The sequence below is a fragment of the Thamnophis sirtalis genome, unplaced genomic scaffold, assembly GCF_051295495.1.
Source record: "Thamnophis sirtalis isolate CommonGarterSnake01/CBP01778 unplaced genomic scaffold, rThaSir2_p1.2 scaffold_1, whole genome shotgun sequence".
Lineage (NCBI taxonomy): Eukaryota > Metazoa > Chordata > Lepidosauria > Squamata > Natricidae > Thamnophis > Thamnophis sirtalis.
This window is the reverse complement of record NW_028261381.1, coordinates 103,620,283-103,636,461: the sequence shown is the minus strand read 5'-3', so window position 1 is coordinate 103,636,461 and position 16,179 is coordinate 103,620,283. Positions and strand designations below refer to the sequence as shown.

Below are 16,179 nucleotides of genomic sequence, written 5' to 3'. Positions count from 1 at the left end.
GTTTTCAGTAAAGAGTTTTAATTAATTTCTTTATTCCCACTATATAAAAATATAAATGCAAAAACAACCCACCCCCAATTTCCCTAATCTGAATTATACTATTTTCACAAGAGCATGCTATCAATATTGTAAGAAGATATACGTATGAACTTGTTAGTAGAGTTTTCACAGGACATTTGCCTAACACCGGAATTGCCCCATTGATGTGTCATGCTAAGAAAAATTATTCAGGCTAATTGACAATAGCATGGAAATTAACCAGATTACCAGTGGGATCCAATGTAACCTATATTGAGAAGCTAGAAGCAAATTCCAAGATGTGTGTACACAGGGCTCAGAAATCCCAATGATGATAAGCAAAGGGCTAAAATGGCTCAATAGCTGACTATAACTAAAATACCAGAGGTAAAAAAACAGACATACACATAAAAAGCATAGAGACGTAGCATGACATTGGCCTGCCATGTCTAGCTTATAAATTGAGTCAGGTTGATAATGCAGACTATGGCCCCAGTATGTGTTTCTGAAAAATGAAAGGTTGCCACCTACATTGCAGCTGCCACAGTTGAAGATGTCAGTACATAGTAAATGTTGCTGTATTCCTCTTAGCTTCCATCAGATCAGCTTACATTTTCAGTGTGAGTTTACATCATACATGTGCATCTGTGTGCGTGTATGTGTGTGTGTCTCTGTGTGTGAGTGTATGTGTACTATACCAAAGCTTAGAGTATTGATTAAAAAAAATCACCAGTTCTCTAAACAAGAGGCATTCATTGCTAAATGTCAGGATAAAATTCTGATCCGTGGTCCATGCTTTGCAGCACAGGTTTCTGATCCAGGGTGGACATCCTGCTTAACATTTCTGCAGACAGTGCATAACTATTGCTAGATTTCTCCTCAAACCAACTGTCTAGTGCCCGTTTGGCTTCGAAGTTGGCAATAGGTGGTCCATTTACAGCAATTGTCAAAAGATCGCTGAGTTGTTCCAGAGTAAGTCGGGAACGATTGTTTTTGCGCACTCTTTGAAGAGCATTTCTTCCCTTTTCGCAGCATGCTGTGGAAGTGGGAAGGACTTTGAGGATCTGGATTATTTTATTTAAAAGAGGAAATCTCTGTCTGTATTTACAAATATGACTGATTAAATCTTTAAAGCCATTTTTGGTATAATAATCCACCTTGAGTTCTCGCCATTCCATGAGCAAACTCCCTCTGGTGTCTATGCCTTCTCTGCTGATTTCTGTGCAAAAAGATGGCACTGCCTCCAGATGTTCAAATATTTGCATCATGTCTTCCCTTCCATAGCTCATAAGTTCTTCTGCACTTCGGGGCCAAGCTGCAAGATCAAAAACCTGGCATGCTTTCACAAAGGCTCGACTGCGAGGTTCAAATCTTTGTGCCAGAATCACTTGGGTCTTCTGGCATATTTTTTCTCGAATTGACTGGAATTTGGCTTCAGCCACCCGTAGGTTTTTCACAGCAACACCATTAAAGCTTTCACGGAAGTTCTCCTCAAATTCCTGTAGGTATTCCCCTGGAGAGTCCGCCAGTCTGCTAATTTCTTGGATGGCCTCCTCTATTTTATCATCTACTTGGGATATAAGGAGGTATTCACCTTGGAAAATGAAGGCAAGTCGTGAAAGGACTGCAATGACATCAAGCAAAAAATATATCAACTTAATGGATTGATAGTCCATAAGAAATTGCAAGAGAGCCAAGGCAATAGCAGAAGCATCTGCTCTTTGTGTTTGGCCACTGACATCTTTCAGATGGGCCACTACTTCCAGGTAGTCCTTAATGAGAGCATTGAGGACATTTTGTTCCCCAATGATCCATTTGATTGCTCGAATATCTCCCAAGAACTCAGTCTCTTCACAGAGAGTAGCAGCAGTGACCCTTAGCTCACACATCAGCCTAGGAGAGTAACGGTAAAAGCTGAGTAACTGCTTCAGGTTGTTCTCTAGTTCCTCAAGGCAGGGTAGTTCTTTTCCACTAATTGCATCCAATATTTCCAAGTGTGGCTTGTGTACCATTAGAGGTAAGCAGAGCAACCAAGGCAGAGTTTTCCTGATTGTCATGTATATGTTTGCTCTTAGACTGGCAGTAATGTTAGCACCATCTATCCCCAAACCAACACTTGGCTTTTCATCTTGCAGCCTCATTCCCAGAGATGTAAAAGCCCGATCTAATGCTTGAACATAACTATCCGTTGTAGAAAATCCCAGTTCTTGGAGAGAAAGGAATTCAGTGGCAGGTGGTCCGTCGCTGCTGACGTACTGTACATAAACTGCAACAGTGTCAGCAAGTAAGTCATCACTCTGCCCATCTAAAATGATGCTGAGGAAAGGAGACTGTCTCACCCGTTCAATGAGATCTTCTCTAAGAGCTCTAGCAATATGATGGATTAAGATTTGACAGTCTCCCTCATTCATATATTGATCCACCACTTTGAGTTCGCACTTTCTCAGTAGTTCTGCAAGAGGTCTAAAGTCACAATATGGCCGGCCTTCCATCGCTAAATGGTAGGCTGTATTAAACAATAAAGTCATATTTCGACACATCTCTTCTGTCTTCTCTGGGTGCATCCTGAGCCGGTAGAGCTGCAGGCACTTCTTGTGGAGATTGCTCTGGCTATGAAGTTTTATAGTGTGGATCTTGAATTGCTTTGAGCCAATGATGAAGGCTGAAGTTCGAGAAGACTGCACTGTATATTGCCGACAGACATGACACCACATTTCATTCAACGTAGGAGAGTACCGCAGAAACCAGAACTTTTTTAGCCACTCTTGCTTGAAGCGCCGGATCCTTCTGGTGACAGCAGACATCTTGGAAGGCTCATCGGTGGCTGTTATTATGTCATTTGAAACCGATTCATCTGCTGAATCTACTTCCTGATCATCATCTTCCATTATGGTAGGAACAGACATGATGCTTTCTGAAGCTGCCAAACAAACAAATAAACAAAAAAAGAATTACAGACAATTTAAGACAAAGTTCTAGAAAACAACATAAAACAGTAAGGTAATCGTACAACACTTCATCCATATGTACAGATGTCCCTTGTTTTCAATAAAAATGAACATGTTATTTGGGGTAAGGTTGAATTATAAATGTTTTGAAACCAATACTTTTATTAAAGTCCTAATTTCTAATTAAGTCTAAGCAATTTAAAAAAAATAACCTCAGCAGTATTCTAGCTATTACCATATTATAACAAGAACTATTGAGGTATCATGGAAGAAAGTGAAAGCGTTCTTCAAAAACAAACACAAGTCAACAAAGTTAAGAGTAAGTTCCTACATAAAATGTAAACTTTGCTTTATATGTTTCATATACATATGAACCAGTATATTTCACATAGCACACAGGAAACCAAACATACTTCCTAAACTGCATTCAAAATGATAGCCTACGATTCTTTCTCCTGCAATGTATGAAGAATATAGCAAACCAATTTGCTGCAATATTTTTATTGAAAATGAACATATTACAATAAAAAGGAGAAGATGATTTATAATTACAAATTATAATTATAATACCCCAAACTGTTCAGAGAATTAAGTCTGTGCTTCATAAGACCCAACCATGAGACTTCAGAAATGTAACGTCTCCTAGTATAATGTTTAAGGAGCATTTTTATTTTATGTAACTTACCAGTGGGATATGAAAATGCTTGATATTCAGGTACCTGAGGAGGTAGTAGAGATGGCTCAGCTAACTTGCCAGATCTTAGCAGATTTAGCTCAGCCTGCAATTCCCGAATCTTTCTTTTCAGCCGTATGCAGTTGGGACACAAGGAAGTTGTTGGGAGTTCGAGAGCATCATCATCAACAGTGGGACTGTTCACTTTAAACGACAAAGGTTCTTCACCTTCCTCTTCCAGCAAGCCAATTTCTTTGGATGTGGTAAAGTGAGAACTGTGAGGGACCTTCCACTCACCCTCATTTTTGTGTCTACTGTGATTAGGAGAACTGTCTTTAACATTAGTCCCACATGTTTCTGAAATATCTTGGATTTGGAATCTCAAGGATTTTCGAGTGGAAGGGGTAGAATTTTTGGTGAACTTATGATCTTCTACCTTAGTTGATTCCAGAGAAGCTTCTAGGACATCTTTGAAGATGAGGTCTATTTTCTTTTTCTTGGTTTGGGGTTGAGATATCCCTTCTTCAAAGCTACGTTTGTAGGAACTCTTCCCTGGTTTTGATGTAGTGAGCTCAAGAGGGTAGATCACATCTTCTTGGCTTTCTAGAATTCTTTCTGTCTTTTCTCTTAGTAATCTTCTGTCCCCTAAAAAAGAAATCAGAAGATGCTTATTCATGGGGACACTACAACATTCCTGACACAAAAGCTAAAGCAAAAAGGTAGGACAAACTTTTCACATGTTGTATAACCAATAAATACATTTACTGGAATAAATATTTAGGCACCCTAATGATGGGTAATATTGAAAATCAAACAATATCTAGGTAATATTCAGAGGTTTGCTTCAATACACTTCAAAGAATAGGCAGTTAATCTAAAGTAACAGGTAGCTAACCTGTAATTGAAATTAAAATAAAATATAGATGTTTCAGCTTGCTGGAAATGTAGTGATAACTTTGACTTGGTAAAAGGCATCATGTCAATACTATGAAGCTTCCACGTTAAACCAGTAACTTGATAGACCTTTCCACTGCATAATAGAGTGACACGAGACATGAGAATACACAGGAATTACAATCTCATTTCCCATATCGCTAACTATCAAGAGTTAATTAGAACCAGGCCAGTGATATCCAAGACTGAGATCTATAGCTTGTTGTAATACATTACTAAATGGACATAAGCAAAATTTACCAAAAGCAGAGATTTTAGCAGATTAGCAGTTATTTAGAAAAAAATAACCAAATATCCTTACCTGGATATTCAGAAGATGATGGATTTGATTCTATCTTTCTTCTGTCTTGTAAATAATTCCAAGCATCAATACTTGGTTGTTTTCCAAACAAGGTGCTGCTTAATGTTGTTATATTACATTTGCGCTTATGTAACAGCTTTAGTATAGATGTGCTTCATCAAATCCTAGCATCATAGACCTCAGCAACTGCAATAGTTTCATCTACTTGTGACACTAGAGGAAAACTGCTATGCAAGTATTGCAACTCCAGGTTTTGTGATGCTGCATTGGAACTTCTAACCAATACCAATCTGTTGTAACAATGCATCGATTTGCATAGGACTTGTTTTGATTTAGGAATTTTAAAAATGCATACATACAATATACAAGATTTTAGTCAATTCCATATTTTACTTAGTTTTCAGAGTGTGACACTAACTGGTGGTTTGGTTAGGATGTGGCAAATGTTTTAAGTGGCACTTTTCTATCTGAATATTTATTTGAGACTTGACAGAGTAATTCACATTTTTCCTTTAAAAAAATTCTATTCCATCTTAACCACAAATATTTGGAATTAAAAACTGTTGTGTCCATAGCAAACCAGTGACCTTAATATTACACCTTGTTGCAGCATTTATGTGATGAAATCATCTCATATACACTGTCATTTTGTTCCACTTGTAGAAATCTACCAGGCAAACATAAGAGTTTTTAAAAATAGTATGCTTCCCACACGGTAGATGTAAAGCCGTACTGTTAAGATTTCTAGCAACCACAATGGTACTGATGATGGCATGTAGTTACAAAAACTAATTAAATCAAGGAAGTTGACTAAATTATGTTAATAAGCTCAGTTTGCCAGAATCACCTGAGAATTTCTTCAAAATAGCAAAGCTTATTAATGGGTTACTGTTTTCAAGATGATGTAAGAGGGAAGGATGGAGTGTATGAATTTGAAAGAGGAGAAATAAAAACGTGGAATATATTTGCAGTTTTTGTGGGAAGGATCAGTTTGGAAGATTGGGAAACTTTTAAGGGCCTTGATGCAGAAAGATTCACCAAGCTTCTAGAAGTAGCTGTTTGGATTGTAAGTGGTTAGGAGATCAGGCAGATGAAAGGAGTAAGCAAATTTTGATTGGAGTCAAAAAGCATCAGTGACACCCATCAGGAGCCTTTCTGGGCTTCTGGATCTGTCAGGATGGTAGTTGAATCCCTCCCCCCTCTATCAATGAGGGATTTATACTTCATATGGTGGAGGCTGGGAGTTCACGAGCTCCATGATAACCATGGGTTTTTCTCAGGAAATCATGGAACTGACATGAATTGTATTTACTTCAGAATCTCTACAATATGATTTTGTATAAAGGTTACTACCACCAGCTTTTATGCCATGGTTAGATCACTTCCTGGTCCAGATGTGACTGATGGCTGTGTGATCACCAGAAAGCTGAACCCATTCAGATGATCCACCACAGGTACCACATGGATTTCTAATGGATGCTTGGAATTTCCTTGACAATTGATAGGTGAATCAGCAAGATGCCCTTGAAAAAATCATGAATCATCCTGTCTCTGTCAACAAATTCCAGATGACCCCTTGACTTTCTCAGAGCCCCCAGAAATGTGACAAATTAGCACAACATTTTTTCAATAAAGTTTATCAGAGTTATTCTATTCTGAGCAGATCCTGGAGTGTTGACTAAGACATAATGTTGCCATGTTTTGGGGGTTTCTTTTTGCTTTGACTTCTGAGGAAGTACATTGGATGCTCTCTAAGAAATCCTCTGCTGCCATATGAGCTGGATTCTTGCCTCTCCTTGGTCCTTGGACTGCCACAGGCAGAATAATTATTTGGATCTGGGAGATCTTATTGTAGATAACATTTCTAGTCACCTTAAAGGAAAATTACTGTTAGTCCATTGGGATTCTCTGGTGGTTCCAGTGGTATTTCTGAATTAGAAAGCACAGTTCCTGAAGAAGTATATCCATAGTTTTGGGGATTCTCTTGGATTTGTGGTCCTGCTAGAATAATATAAGGAAGCTGTAGCCAGGAGATCCTTTATCAGCATCAGTTGCAACATTAATTGTATCCTATCTGGGACAACAGTATCTTACTATAGTAACTCATGCCTTCATCACCATTCACTTGAACGACTGCAAAATATACTCTATGGAGCTTCCATTAAAGACAAATTAGAAACTTCAGTTGGCTGAAAACTCAATGGCCTGTGTGATATCCAGCCCTTGCAGGTGGAAACACATTAAACTTCTGCTGTGGGCCCTGCATTAGTTTCCTATATACTTCCGGGTGAAACTGAAAATGTTGTTGTAGTCTTTACTATAAAGCTCTATGTATCAGATTACTTTTAATAATACAGCTGTCTCTTAAAATCAGCCCAACCCAAAGCAATCTTTTCAGGAAGACCATCCTGTGATTTCCTACATTTTGGTGAGGAAGGAAGGAGCAAAACTTAGAGCAGCCCTCTGGAATGGCTTTTCATTAAAGATGGTTAGTTCCCATTTAAATTGCCTTCTGAAAAAAGTAAAAAGGGGAACTAATGCCAAGCCAAATTTCAGCTTGTTTGTAGGTGCTTTTTGATTTTAATATGTATGTTTTAATTGTACTTGCATAAATAGTTCAGAGTACTGTGAGATTATGATCAGGTATAAACAAAATAAATGAATAAAATGATGCTTGGTAGAAGTGATGGAATTTGAGCCAATAATTTGTTTCTATTTATTTTTACAATTTTGTCTGTTCATAGGCCTTTGTGCTGGATGATGCAATCACCTTTTGTAGTACCAGTAATTATTATATTGCTTGGTACTTATAATCAGTAGGAAAAAAATAATGAGACTTTTCTATAGTCTCAAAGGTACTTTTTCAAAAGGCAAGTGCACTTTCTTTGTTTTTCCTTCAAGACTCACTTCTCATCCAAGAAACTTCAGTTCTGAACTGAAGAAGCTTCTTGGATGAGGAGTGAAACATCTTCAATATTTTTTTTTTTAGATTTAGATTAAAAATGCCATTCTGGAATATCATGGGATTTATGGGTAACACTCTTCTTGATCATTTTCAATTTTTTGTAAAAACCTGAATGTTATTTTATGCTACTGAAGGCCGCAATCACTGTTAAGTATTTTATGCAGCTTTTTTAGTTAACCATATATTTTAAAAGAAGGCTTTCCTTTAAAATGTTTTAAATTAATAGGTATAACACATACTTTTGTAGTAGATTAAAAGGAACATATCTGAGAGGTCTCATATGAAACATTTCTCAAGGATTTTGACTAAAATGGAGATTTATCACTGAAAATGAAGTTCTTAAGTGAATGATTAATTCAGAATTAGGAACAATATACAAGGCAGGATTACCAGGATTATGGGCTGCAAAAATCTGGAGGACCAAAATGGCAACAAAACTTTTTACTATAATCTGGTGGTAATCCTGGTTTTACAACCCACAATTGGAGTTCCTCCTACTATATCTCAAGTGGTTTCTCTATAGGTTCCATCCAAATCTTCTCTTGAACACCTGGTTTGTTTATTTGTTTATTTAAATTTAGCTGCAAGCCAATTCACAGTGACTTTGGATAGCTTTCACTAAAAAAAAGCACAAACAATAAATGTATTTAGTTGCCAACTACAGTATAGGCGTTTTCCTTTACAGGAGTTTTCCTTGTCATGAATAGACTGCCAGCAACTGATTTAATTTATTTCCCTGCAGTGAAACAGGAACTTTCTCTTCCTTTTATGGTTTAATATCAGGTTTAATTTATATGATTTAAATACCAGATCTTACTGTATACGATGCTCATGGAATGCTTCCCTGTGAACAATAATTGTGTATAATTCAATTCAGCATACAAGAGGGAAAGAAAAGAGCTTTAACATTGTAACTCATAAAACCAGGAGAGCAAATCATGTTTAACTACAAAATATAACTTAACATTTCTACCTAATAGAACCTATCCTAGAGTAATTCCTTTCATCTCTTTCTCACAGCAAAATATTAAACTCTTAATCAAGGGAATTTTTCTCCTTACATAAAGACATATCACCAACTAACTTCAACTTTAATTAACATCTTATAGCTAAGTCCCAACTATGAAGTGTGTCTCCTCAGAATTTTCCTTTCCTAGCAACAGGAGAGAATTTTAATTTGTTAGGAGTCTTCATCTAGTTACAATATCAACATTATTTATCACATAAAAGTATTCGTGAAATAAATGTAGAAAGAGTATGGATGATAGATTACTGGGTATGTATGTTTAGATCTCATTGATCAAGTTCATCTCTAAATTTTCAGTTTCTGGGTTTTCTGTGACACTGATTCCAGGATTAGGCAAAACAGAAGATTCAAGATCCACTTCCACATTCAAGATACACAGACTATTTTAAGCATTATTAGCCATGTTCCCATCTCAAATTCTCCAATTCCAAGGTGAACAACATCCATAAAATCCTGCCTGAACAAATATATTGCCCAATACTATCAGAATGAGAGTCTGGAAGGGTGGTTTCTTCACTGAGATTTCAGGAGATAGTAGGATAGAGCTAACTGCACCATTCTTAAGGCAGGGAGAATACTATTTTTGCAGCTAGGGACTGCATATTTATTATTATTTGTTTAGGCTCCAGTGAACTCTAGAAGGCTGTGTATAGGTGTTTATGTGTAGCATATGTTTTAAAAGGAAAAATTACAAAACTGAACATCAACAATTTGTGCCAAATCTCAGCAGTATAATCCTTGGTAATTCCATATGGGGAATACATAATAGACCTGAAGACGTCAGCTGCATTTCTCAGACTAGTACTACTACTATCTTAACATTAAGATATGCCTTTTTAAACAAGATCTTCAATTACCTAATAATTACACTATATTATATAGAATTTTCTTCCACTGATCTGGTATGTTTTCATAAACCAATTCATGAACAGCTAGCCATAATTTTAATTGTTTCACAATCTTAATACTGAACTGGAGAGAAGCAGAAGAAGGAACTTTCCTTCCAGAAAATTTTCTGCATCTGACTTTTTTCTGTTTAAGGATTTGCTTATAATACATACATGCATGCATGTACATGCACGCACACACACACATATATGTGAATAAAACAGAGTAAGTATGCATTTGAAAATATAGTCTCTTTTACCAAGTCAAAGCATAAGACAAAAATACTACATATTCTTGATATTGGAAAAGTGAAATAGGCTGTATTTACTAAATCATGTTTAACTGTGGTTTTGCTGCAAATATAAACATTACAACTTTGTATAAATGATCCAAATATTTGAATATTTTTAAAAATCAGTTTATCTGCAGGACTGGCCATGGGATGTGTTTAATGGCTGCTCTTTTATCTAAAGAGGTACATTGGAATTCATTAGAAGTTTCGACTCTTGATATAACAATAAATTACAGTTTGAAAGTAAAGCTCTCCCAAAGCAAAATAATAAATTCATCCAAAGAGATTCCACAGACCATTAGGTATTTCACATGTGATAATAAAACACTGTGATAATAAAACACCTTTGAAAAGATAATTCAAATATAGTATTTATTACTAGCTGTCAGCCCTTAAGCCATTTGGGGAGCATCTTCAAGGCTGCCACACTGAGGCCGGGTGGATCTGTGGGAACGCAAGGGGGGAGGTAGAGACAGCTGGAGGGGATGCGTAGGCAAAATAACATTCTTTCTCATGGGAGCCAAGGATGCTCTACCAGGTGTTGGAACGGCAAAGCCTGCCGTAGTTAGGACTATAACCTGATTGGACATATGACCTGGAGGAAAGGAACTTTGGACTTTGATTTGAATGGGGAAAACCCTGGGTCCTTTAGAGTTGAGTTTTCACCAGCTGTGCCAATATGACATCCCGAATAAAATTATTGTTTGAGGAAATTCTAGGCCTCAGAGTTTGATTGCTTTGGAGTTATTACTGAAACCCTGACACTAGCATTACCTCAAATAATGCATAAACAATGTTAATAAAATATGGATAAAGCATTAAATAGGCAGAATTTCCCCAGAAATCAAGTGTCTGGTCTTTCCACTAATCCAAAATGGTTGTAGAAGACACTAACCAGTGATCAGGAGAGAAAACATGACCATAGTAGCTTCATACTGAAACTTCATACTTGGGTTCAGCATATTATAGTAGTCACCTTCTTCTTTGGATTTGGTGCTTAGTGCCTATTTGTGTTGCTATGAACAGTGCCTCAATGATATCTTTTAATCCAACTGATTTCCAGACACTGGTAAGATTTCCCAATGTCTGCCACCTCAGTTATTTGTCGATGTTATATCCTATGCAGGGTCTTGTCTTGCTATGGCACTGTTTGATCTTCGTCCCATGTCTGCTGCTACTTCAGACATTCTCTCAGCACATTTTTGAGTGCCATCTTACTGATATACTCTTGGATGTTCTGGGTTTCATCAAGGACAGTGGTTTTGACACTCATCAGATGCCACCTGACCTCTTTTTGGCTGGTATACAATTTCTGGGAAATTGGGGTGGAAACTTTCATACATTGTGAAGAGCTTCTGGGAAGCAGCTTCCCTGTACTACTTTGACGAGCAAGATATTTTAAGACTGGCAGGGAATACCTGATAATGGCATAGATTTTGTTCTTCCCATTGAGCTGACTTATCTTTTGGTGGTACTTGATGCTGCTGTCTTCGTTGCCTCCCCACTGTGGTTCCCATGTGACTGTCGGATACCAATATAATTGTAACTAATCTGTGTGTTTGATATGTAGCCCACTAGTGGCTCCACCTCATCAGTCTTAACTACTTTCCCACTTTTGACTATCATCACCAAATTTTTGCAGTCTGAATGACATCCTAATGTCCTCACTGTAGATTTGTGTCAGGTAAAGCAGCAAGTTCATTCTTAGCATAAATGTTGATTTTATCCATTAGAGGAGATGGCTGGTGGTAGTTCCACTCTTGAACTTGTACCCATAGCCAGTTCTTGTGAATATCTGGCTGAGGAGGTTAAAGCCTTTGCAGAACAGCAGAGGGAACAGTGTATCACCTTGGTATATATTACACTTGATGGCCACTTGAGTGAGTTGCCTTAGTTGACTTTCAGTGCTATCTCCCAATGTCCTATTGAATCCTTGAGGAAGGTCCTTAGTGTCCTGATCACTTTGTATAGTGCAGGCATTCAGAAATCCAAGTGAGTGGCACTGAGTTGTAGGTGTTCCTGTAGTCAATCCAAACTGTGCTCAGATTGGTCTGTCTAGACCTTGAGTCTTGGGTAACTGAACTATTTATGAGCAACTGCTATTTTGAGCTTTTGTTGTTGTTCCCAATGATCTTCTGGACACTTCTCATGTACTGTTCCAGAAGCACACATGCACACATACCCACAGGTCAGGAAATAAGGAAACACAGTTCAGATAGTTACCACTTTGACTACCAAGCACCTGGAGTTTGCAGCATGCTGATTTTTAAAGTTGTCATCATTTTTTTTACCTCTTGTCGTTTTTCACTCCAATTTGATACCAGATTTTAAAATAAAAATGCTTAGAAATGTAATAAAGCTACCTTTAACTTTAACCAAGATTGCAGCTACTCAAAAAATAAAAATAAAAACAATAATCTTTTCATAAATATAATCATTTCTACAGTTCTGTAACCAGGAAAGTGCATTTACACAAGCCTACCTGCACACAATGAGCACCAGCTAAGTATGACCCAATTATCAGCAACTCTCTCAGCACTATTGGTTTTAAAGCATATAGGCTGGTCCAATTAGTAGAAAGAAAATTGTTGGATACTACATGAAAAACAGTATTTTTTTTTCATCTACAATCTACCTCTTTCATTTTTGCTTCAAGTTTTAGGACAACGTAAAACTCCATGCAAAATACATTACATAAATAAATCACCCATAATAGTGTTGAAAAAAATAACAGGGAAAATAATTTCATTTGGATCCTCCTCTTCCTTTCTTTCAACCATTAACTTAAATTAACTACAATATATGAAGCTCCCTTTTAAAGTACTTTTGTGAGTGGACCTTTACACCAAGAAGGAAGCAAAACCCATAACGATGCATGCACACTATCCTGACAGATCAGTATATCTTTGTCCTAATGTCTGGATATATTTGGAAAGTTCCGAATTAATTCTGAATGTTTTGATCTCTGTTAGTGGAGAAATCATTCGTTCTCCAGCACTCATCAGTTTTTGGTATATAAAGTTGGTCAGGTATATTTGATGAATATTAATGGCTGCAGATCATTGTCAGATTTAAGCATCACGACAGCCATTGTGTTTGCCAGAAAGATACAGATATGTTGCAAATTGAAAAGGACATTACAACTGTACCACAGTCACTGTATCTGCCCTATTTACCATCACCACCCACCCCCAAAATCAAGCCAAAAATATCTCCCTCAAGACAATGCTGTTTACTTTTCAGTAGATAGTAGATAAAATCTCCCATATCCCTTACGGTATATACTTTATTTGATGTATCTACCGTCTTTTCCCAAAAATAAGACAAGGTCTTATTTTCTTTTGAACCTCGAAATAAGCGCTTGGCCTTATTTTCAGGGAGATCTTGTTATTTTTGTGGTGCAGGAGGTGGCGAGTGTGGCCACCTCATGGCTGCTGCTGTGTGGCAATATTTTCAGGGCGGGCTTATTTTCGGGGGTTTATTTTAGTGCATGTGCTCAAAAGCCCGATTGGGCTTATTATCTGGGGAGGGCTTATTTTCAGGGAAACAGGGTATTTCAACTGTATTGTCTGTTTATTTTAACCTATTATTTTACACTGCTGATTTTTTATTTTATTTGTGGACTTCTTTTCATACATGATTCTTGCAAGAACTGCCTGATAACCAGGTCAAAAATAAAGACACAAACAATTAGTGTAAGGAAAGGGGGGGGGAATCTCACCTCTTGTGAGGTTTCGGTTGATGGTCTCCTGAGACATACTGTGCAGCCGCTTCATGTAATCTTCACTATACCAGACCCTTAGTCTCTCCCCTGGCCGGATGTCCCGACAAGTCCGAAAATAAATCCTCTCGCTGTGCTGAAATGCCATTAGGTTCTGCTCTCTCTCCTCTCGAGATATAGCCACATACCTAGGGACAAGGATGAGGCAGGTTTTTACTTATAAACAGGCTGAATAAAACCTTAATCCACAATTGTAGCAGAAGTGACCTTCAAAGAGAGCCACAGAAACAGAAGCATTGGATGGCATGAATAATGACATGTGAAGAAACAGAACTGTAAGAAAATAATGGGCACCCTTAATGAATATTAAAAAACTTCTTGAGATTAGTATAGGCCCCATTGTTCCTGTTCAGGAAAAAAATCTAATTGCTAAACATTATTCATTTCCAAATTTCTGTGTCTATTATTATTACCAATTAAATATCGCTAAAATAAGAGCGTGCTTCAGCTTCAGGATTTGTAAGACAGTCCCGGTTCAGATTCAACTAAAATTAGTTATGGATGTTGCAGACTTGGTTTTACATTTGTGTTGTAGAAACAGCAAGTTAGAATTAGAAGAACTGCAGTTGTACAATATTCTATAAGAATAAGAATAGTCCATTTTAATAGCAAAATGATAATTAATCCATACAAGCAATATGATCTTTTACATCCAGTATTGTTGGATACTGCATGTCTAAAGAATAAACAGATAGAATAAACAGACCACTACTCTGAGCTGTTCCCATTCAGTTTCCTTATGTAGAGCTGAAGCTAGTCAAGGTGTCGTGTAAAAGTGGCCTCTAGGATAGGACACCGTGAGCACTCGGTGTTCAATTATTCTACCCAACTAAAAAAAAATAACATAAATTTTAAGGATAGCATATGTAAGGTTCATTTTCCAGTCTTACTCTTCTTAGGAATTATGTAGATGGAGAAGACACTTAAGATACACTTTTCTGAGGAAACACCCTGTGTGGCAAAGACCTCTAAAAGATATTTATTTGCTTGAAGCACCCTGAAATACTTTATCTTGTTCTTAAGCTATGAGGATGGCTAGTTGCCTCTTGATTTTATGTTTCATGAAATTCCAAATCACATCCCAAATGGATTATCTCTAACACTCACCTGCCTAGTGAAGCTGAATTCCCACCTGTATCCATTTTTTTCCTATTTAGTTTTACTAACGATCATTTAACCTGAGAGGATGTGCCTCATAGATTGGTGGGAGAAAAGTCACTGTGATATGAATTATACTTTTCCTGAAAGCTTAACTATAAGATAGATGCAAAGATTTATTTCCTGTTCTGATCATGTGCATTTAGAAGCCATGGGCCTAGGCTTCTCTTTCTCCTTGCTATTAATCAGGATAGATACAAGAGATTCATCATTTTTCCAGGAAAGGCTTGGCTAGTAAACTGGTTTTGGATTAACAAACTCCTTCAAGTGCTTGAACCAAAGACCCTGTGAGCCAAAGTTCCTGGCAGATTGATGTGTACAAATGCTACAGCCCTGGTACAGAATTGAAGGCATTCCAACAAAGAGTTGGAACTCATGAACTCTTGGCAAGTTGTTCAGACTTTCATTTGTCTTGTGTCAACTGAGATATCAGAGAGAAAGAAGCAGGTCCAAACTGAGATTCTGATTATAATTGAATTTTGCTGTACATTATAGCTCTAGTGCAATTTCTTTCTGTACATATTTTTTGCTCCCTAATTTTCTGTTAGATACCTTCTTTGTTTCTGTACACTATTGGCTTAGGTATTAGGCAGGGATCATACGGATTAGAAAAGAGCAAATAAAGATTTTAAAAAGCAATTGTAGCTTTTCATTTATTTTTTGTTTCAAGAAAGAACTGTGGAATTATGCATCTGATTACCTCTATATATTTTTCATTGACCAAATTAAAGAAACATTTGGGGAAAACATTGCTTATCTGGTGAACCTCTGAAGCCTCTTGGATTAAAAGCTGCCTATTCTACAGTTGAGTAAAATTCTATCTTAATTAAATTGCAATGTCATGGTATGAATGGAGGCATCTTTTACCCAGATAATTTGCTTTTTTTTTCATTCAATGACTGGGTAGGTCCCATTTGGGACCGACTTCAGAAATGACTTCAAGTTCAATGCATTGATGCAACATTGTTCCCTTTTATTACATGCCTTGCACAGTTGTGGCTGGATTTTGTTCTCCCTTCCAGTTTTTCTACATAGCATCCTGGAAGTGATAGTCCACCATCTTTCTACTACCACTTTGGAATTATGATGAAGAGAATAGTGAAGAGAATTATGCTTTATTTTTAAAGGTGGACAGGTGCTTTCACCCTTGGTGGTAAGCAGTCCATCATTTTTT

At 37.1% G+C, this 16,179-nt stretch overlaps 1 protein-coding gene across 3 annotated transcripts in view; it reads right to left on the bottom strand.

The window, feature by feature from the left end:
* Window positions 1-736: 736 nt before the first annotated feature.
* The window catches only part of PRDM11 (PR/SET domain 11), a 50,312-nt gene continuing 34,869 nt past the window's right edge, over window positions 737-16,179 (bottom strand). For 2 of the 3 annotated variants that reach the window (XM_014052268.2, XM_014052270.2), the window contains 3 exons: window positions 13,788-13,975; window positions 3,652-4,284; window positions 737-2,938 (listed from right to left, as the gene is read on the bottom strand). In XM_014052268.2, the coding sequence (XP_013907743.2) occupies window positions 777-2,938; window positions 3,652-4,284; window positions 13,788-13,975 (2,983 nt within the window). In that variant the 3' untranslated portion in view covers window positions 737-776. The remainder of the gene's footprint in view (window positions 2,939-3,651; window positions 4,285-13,787; window positions 13,976-16,179) is intronic. The other variant, XM_014052271.2, reaches the window with a different exon arrangement.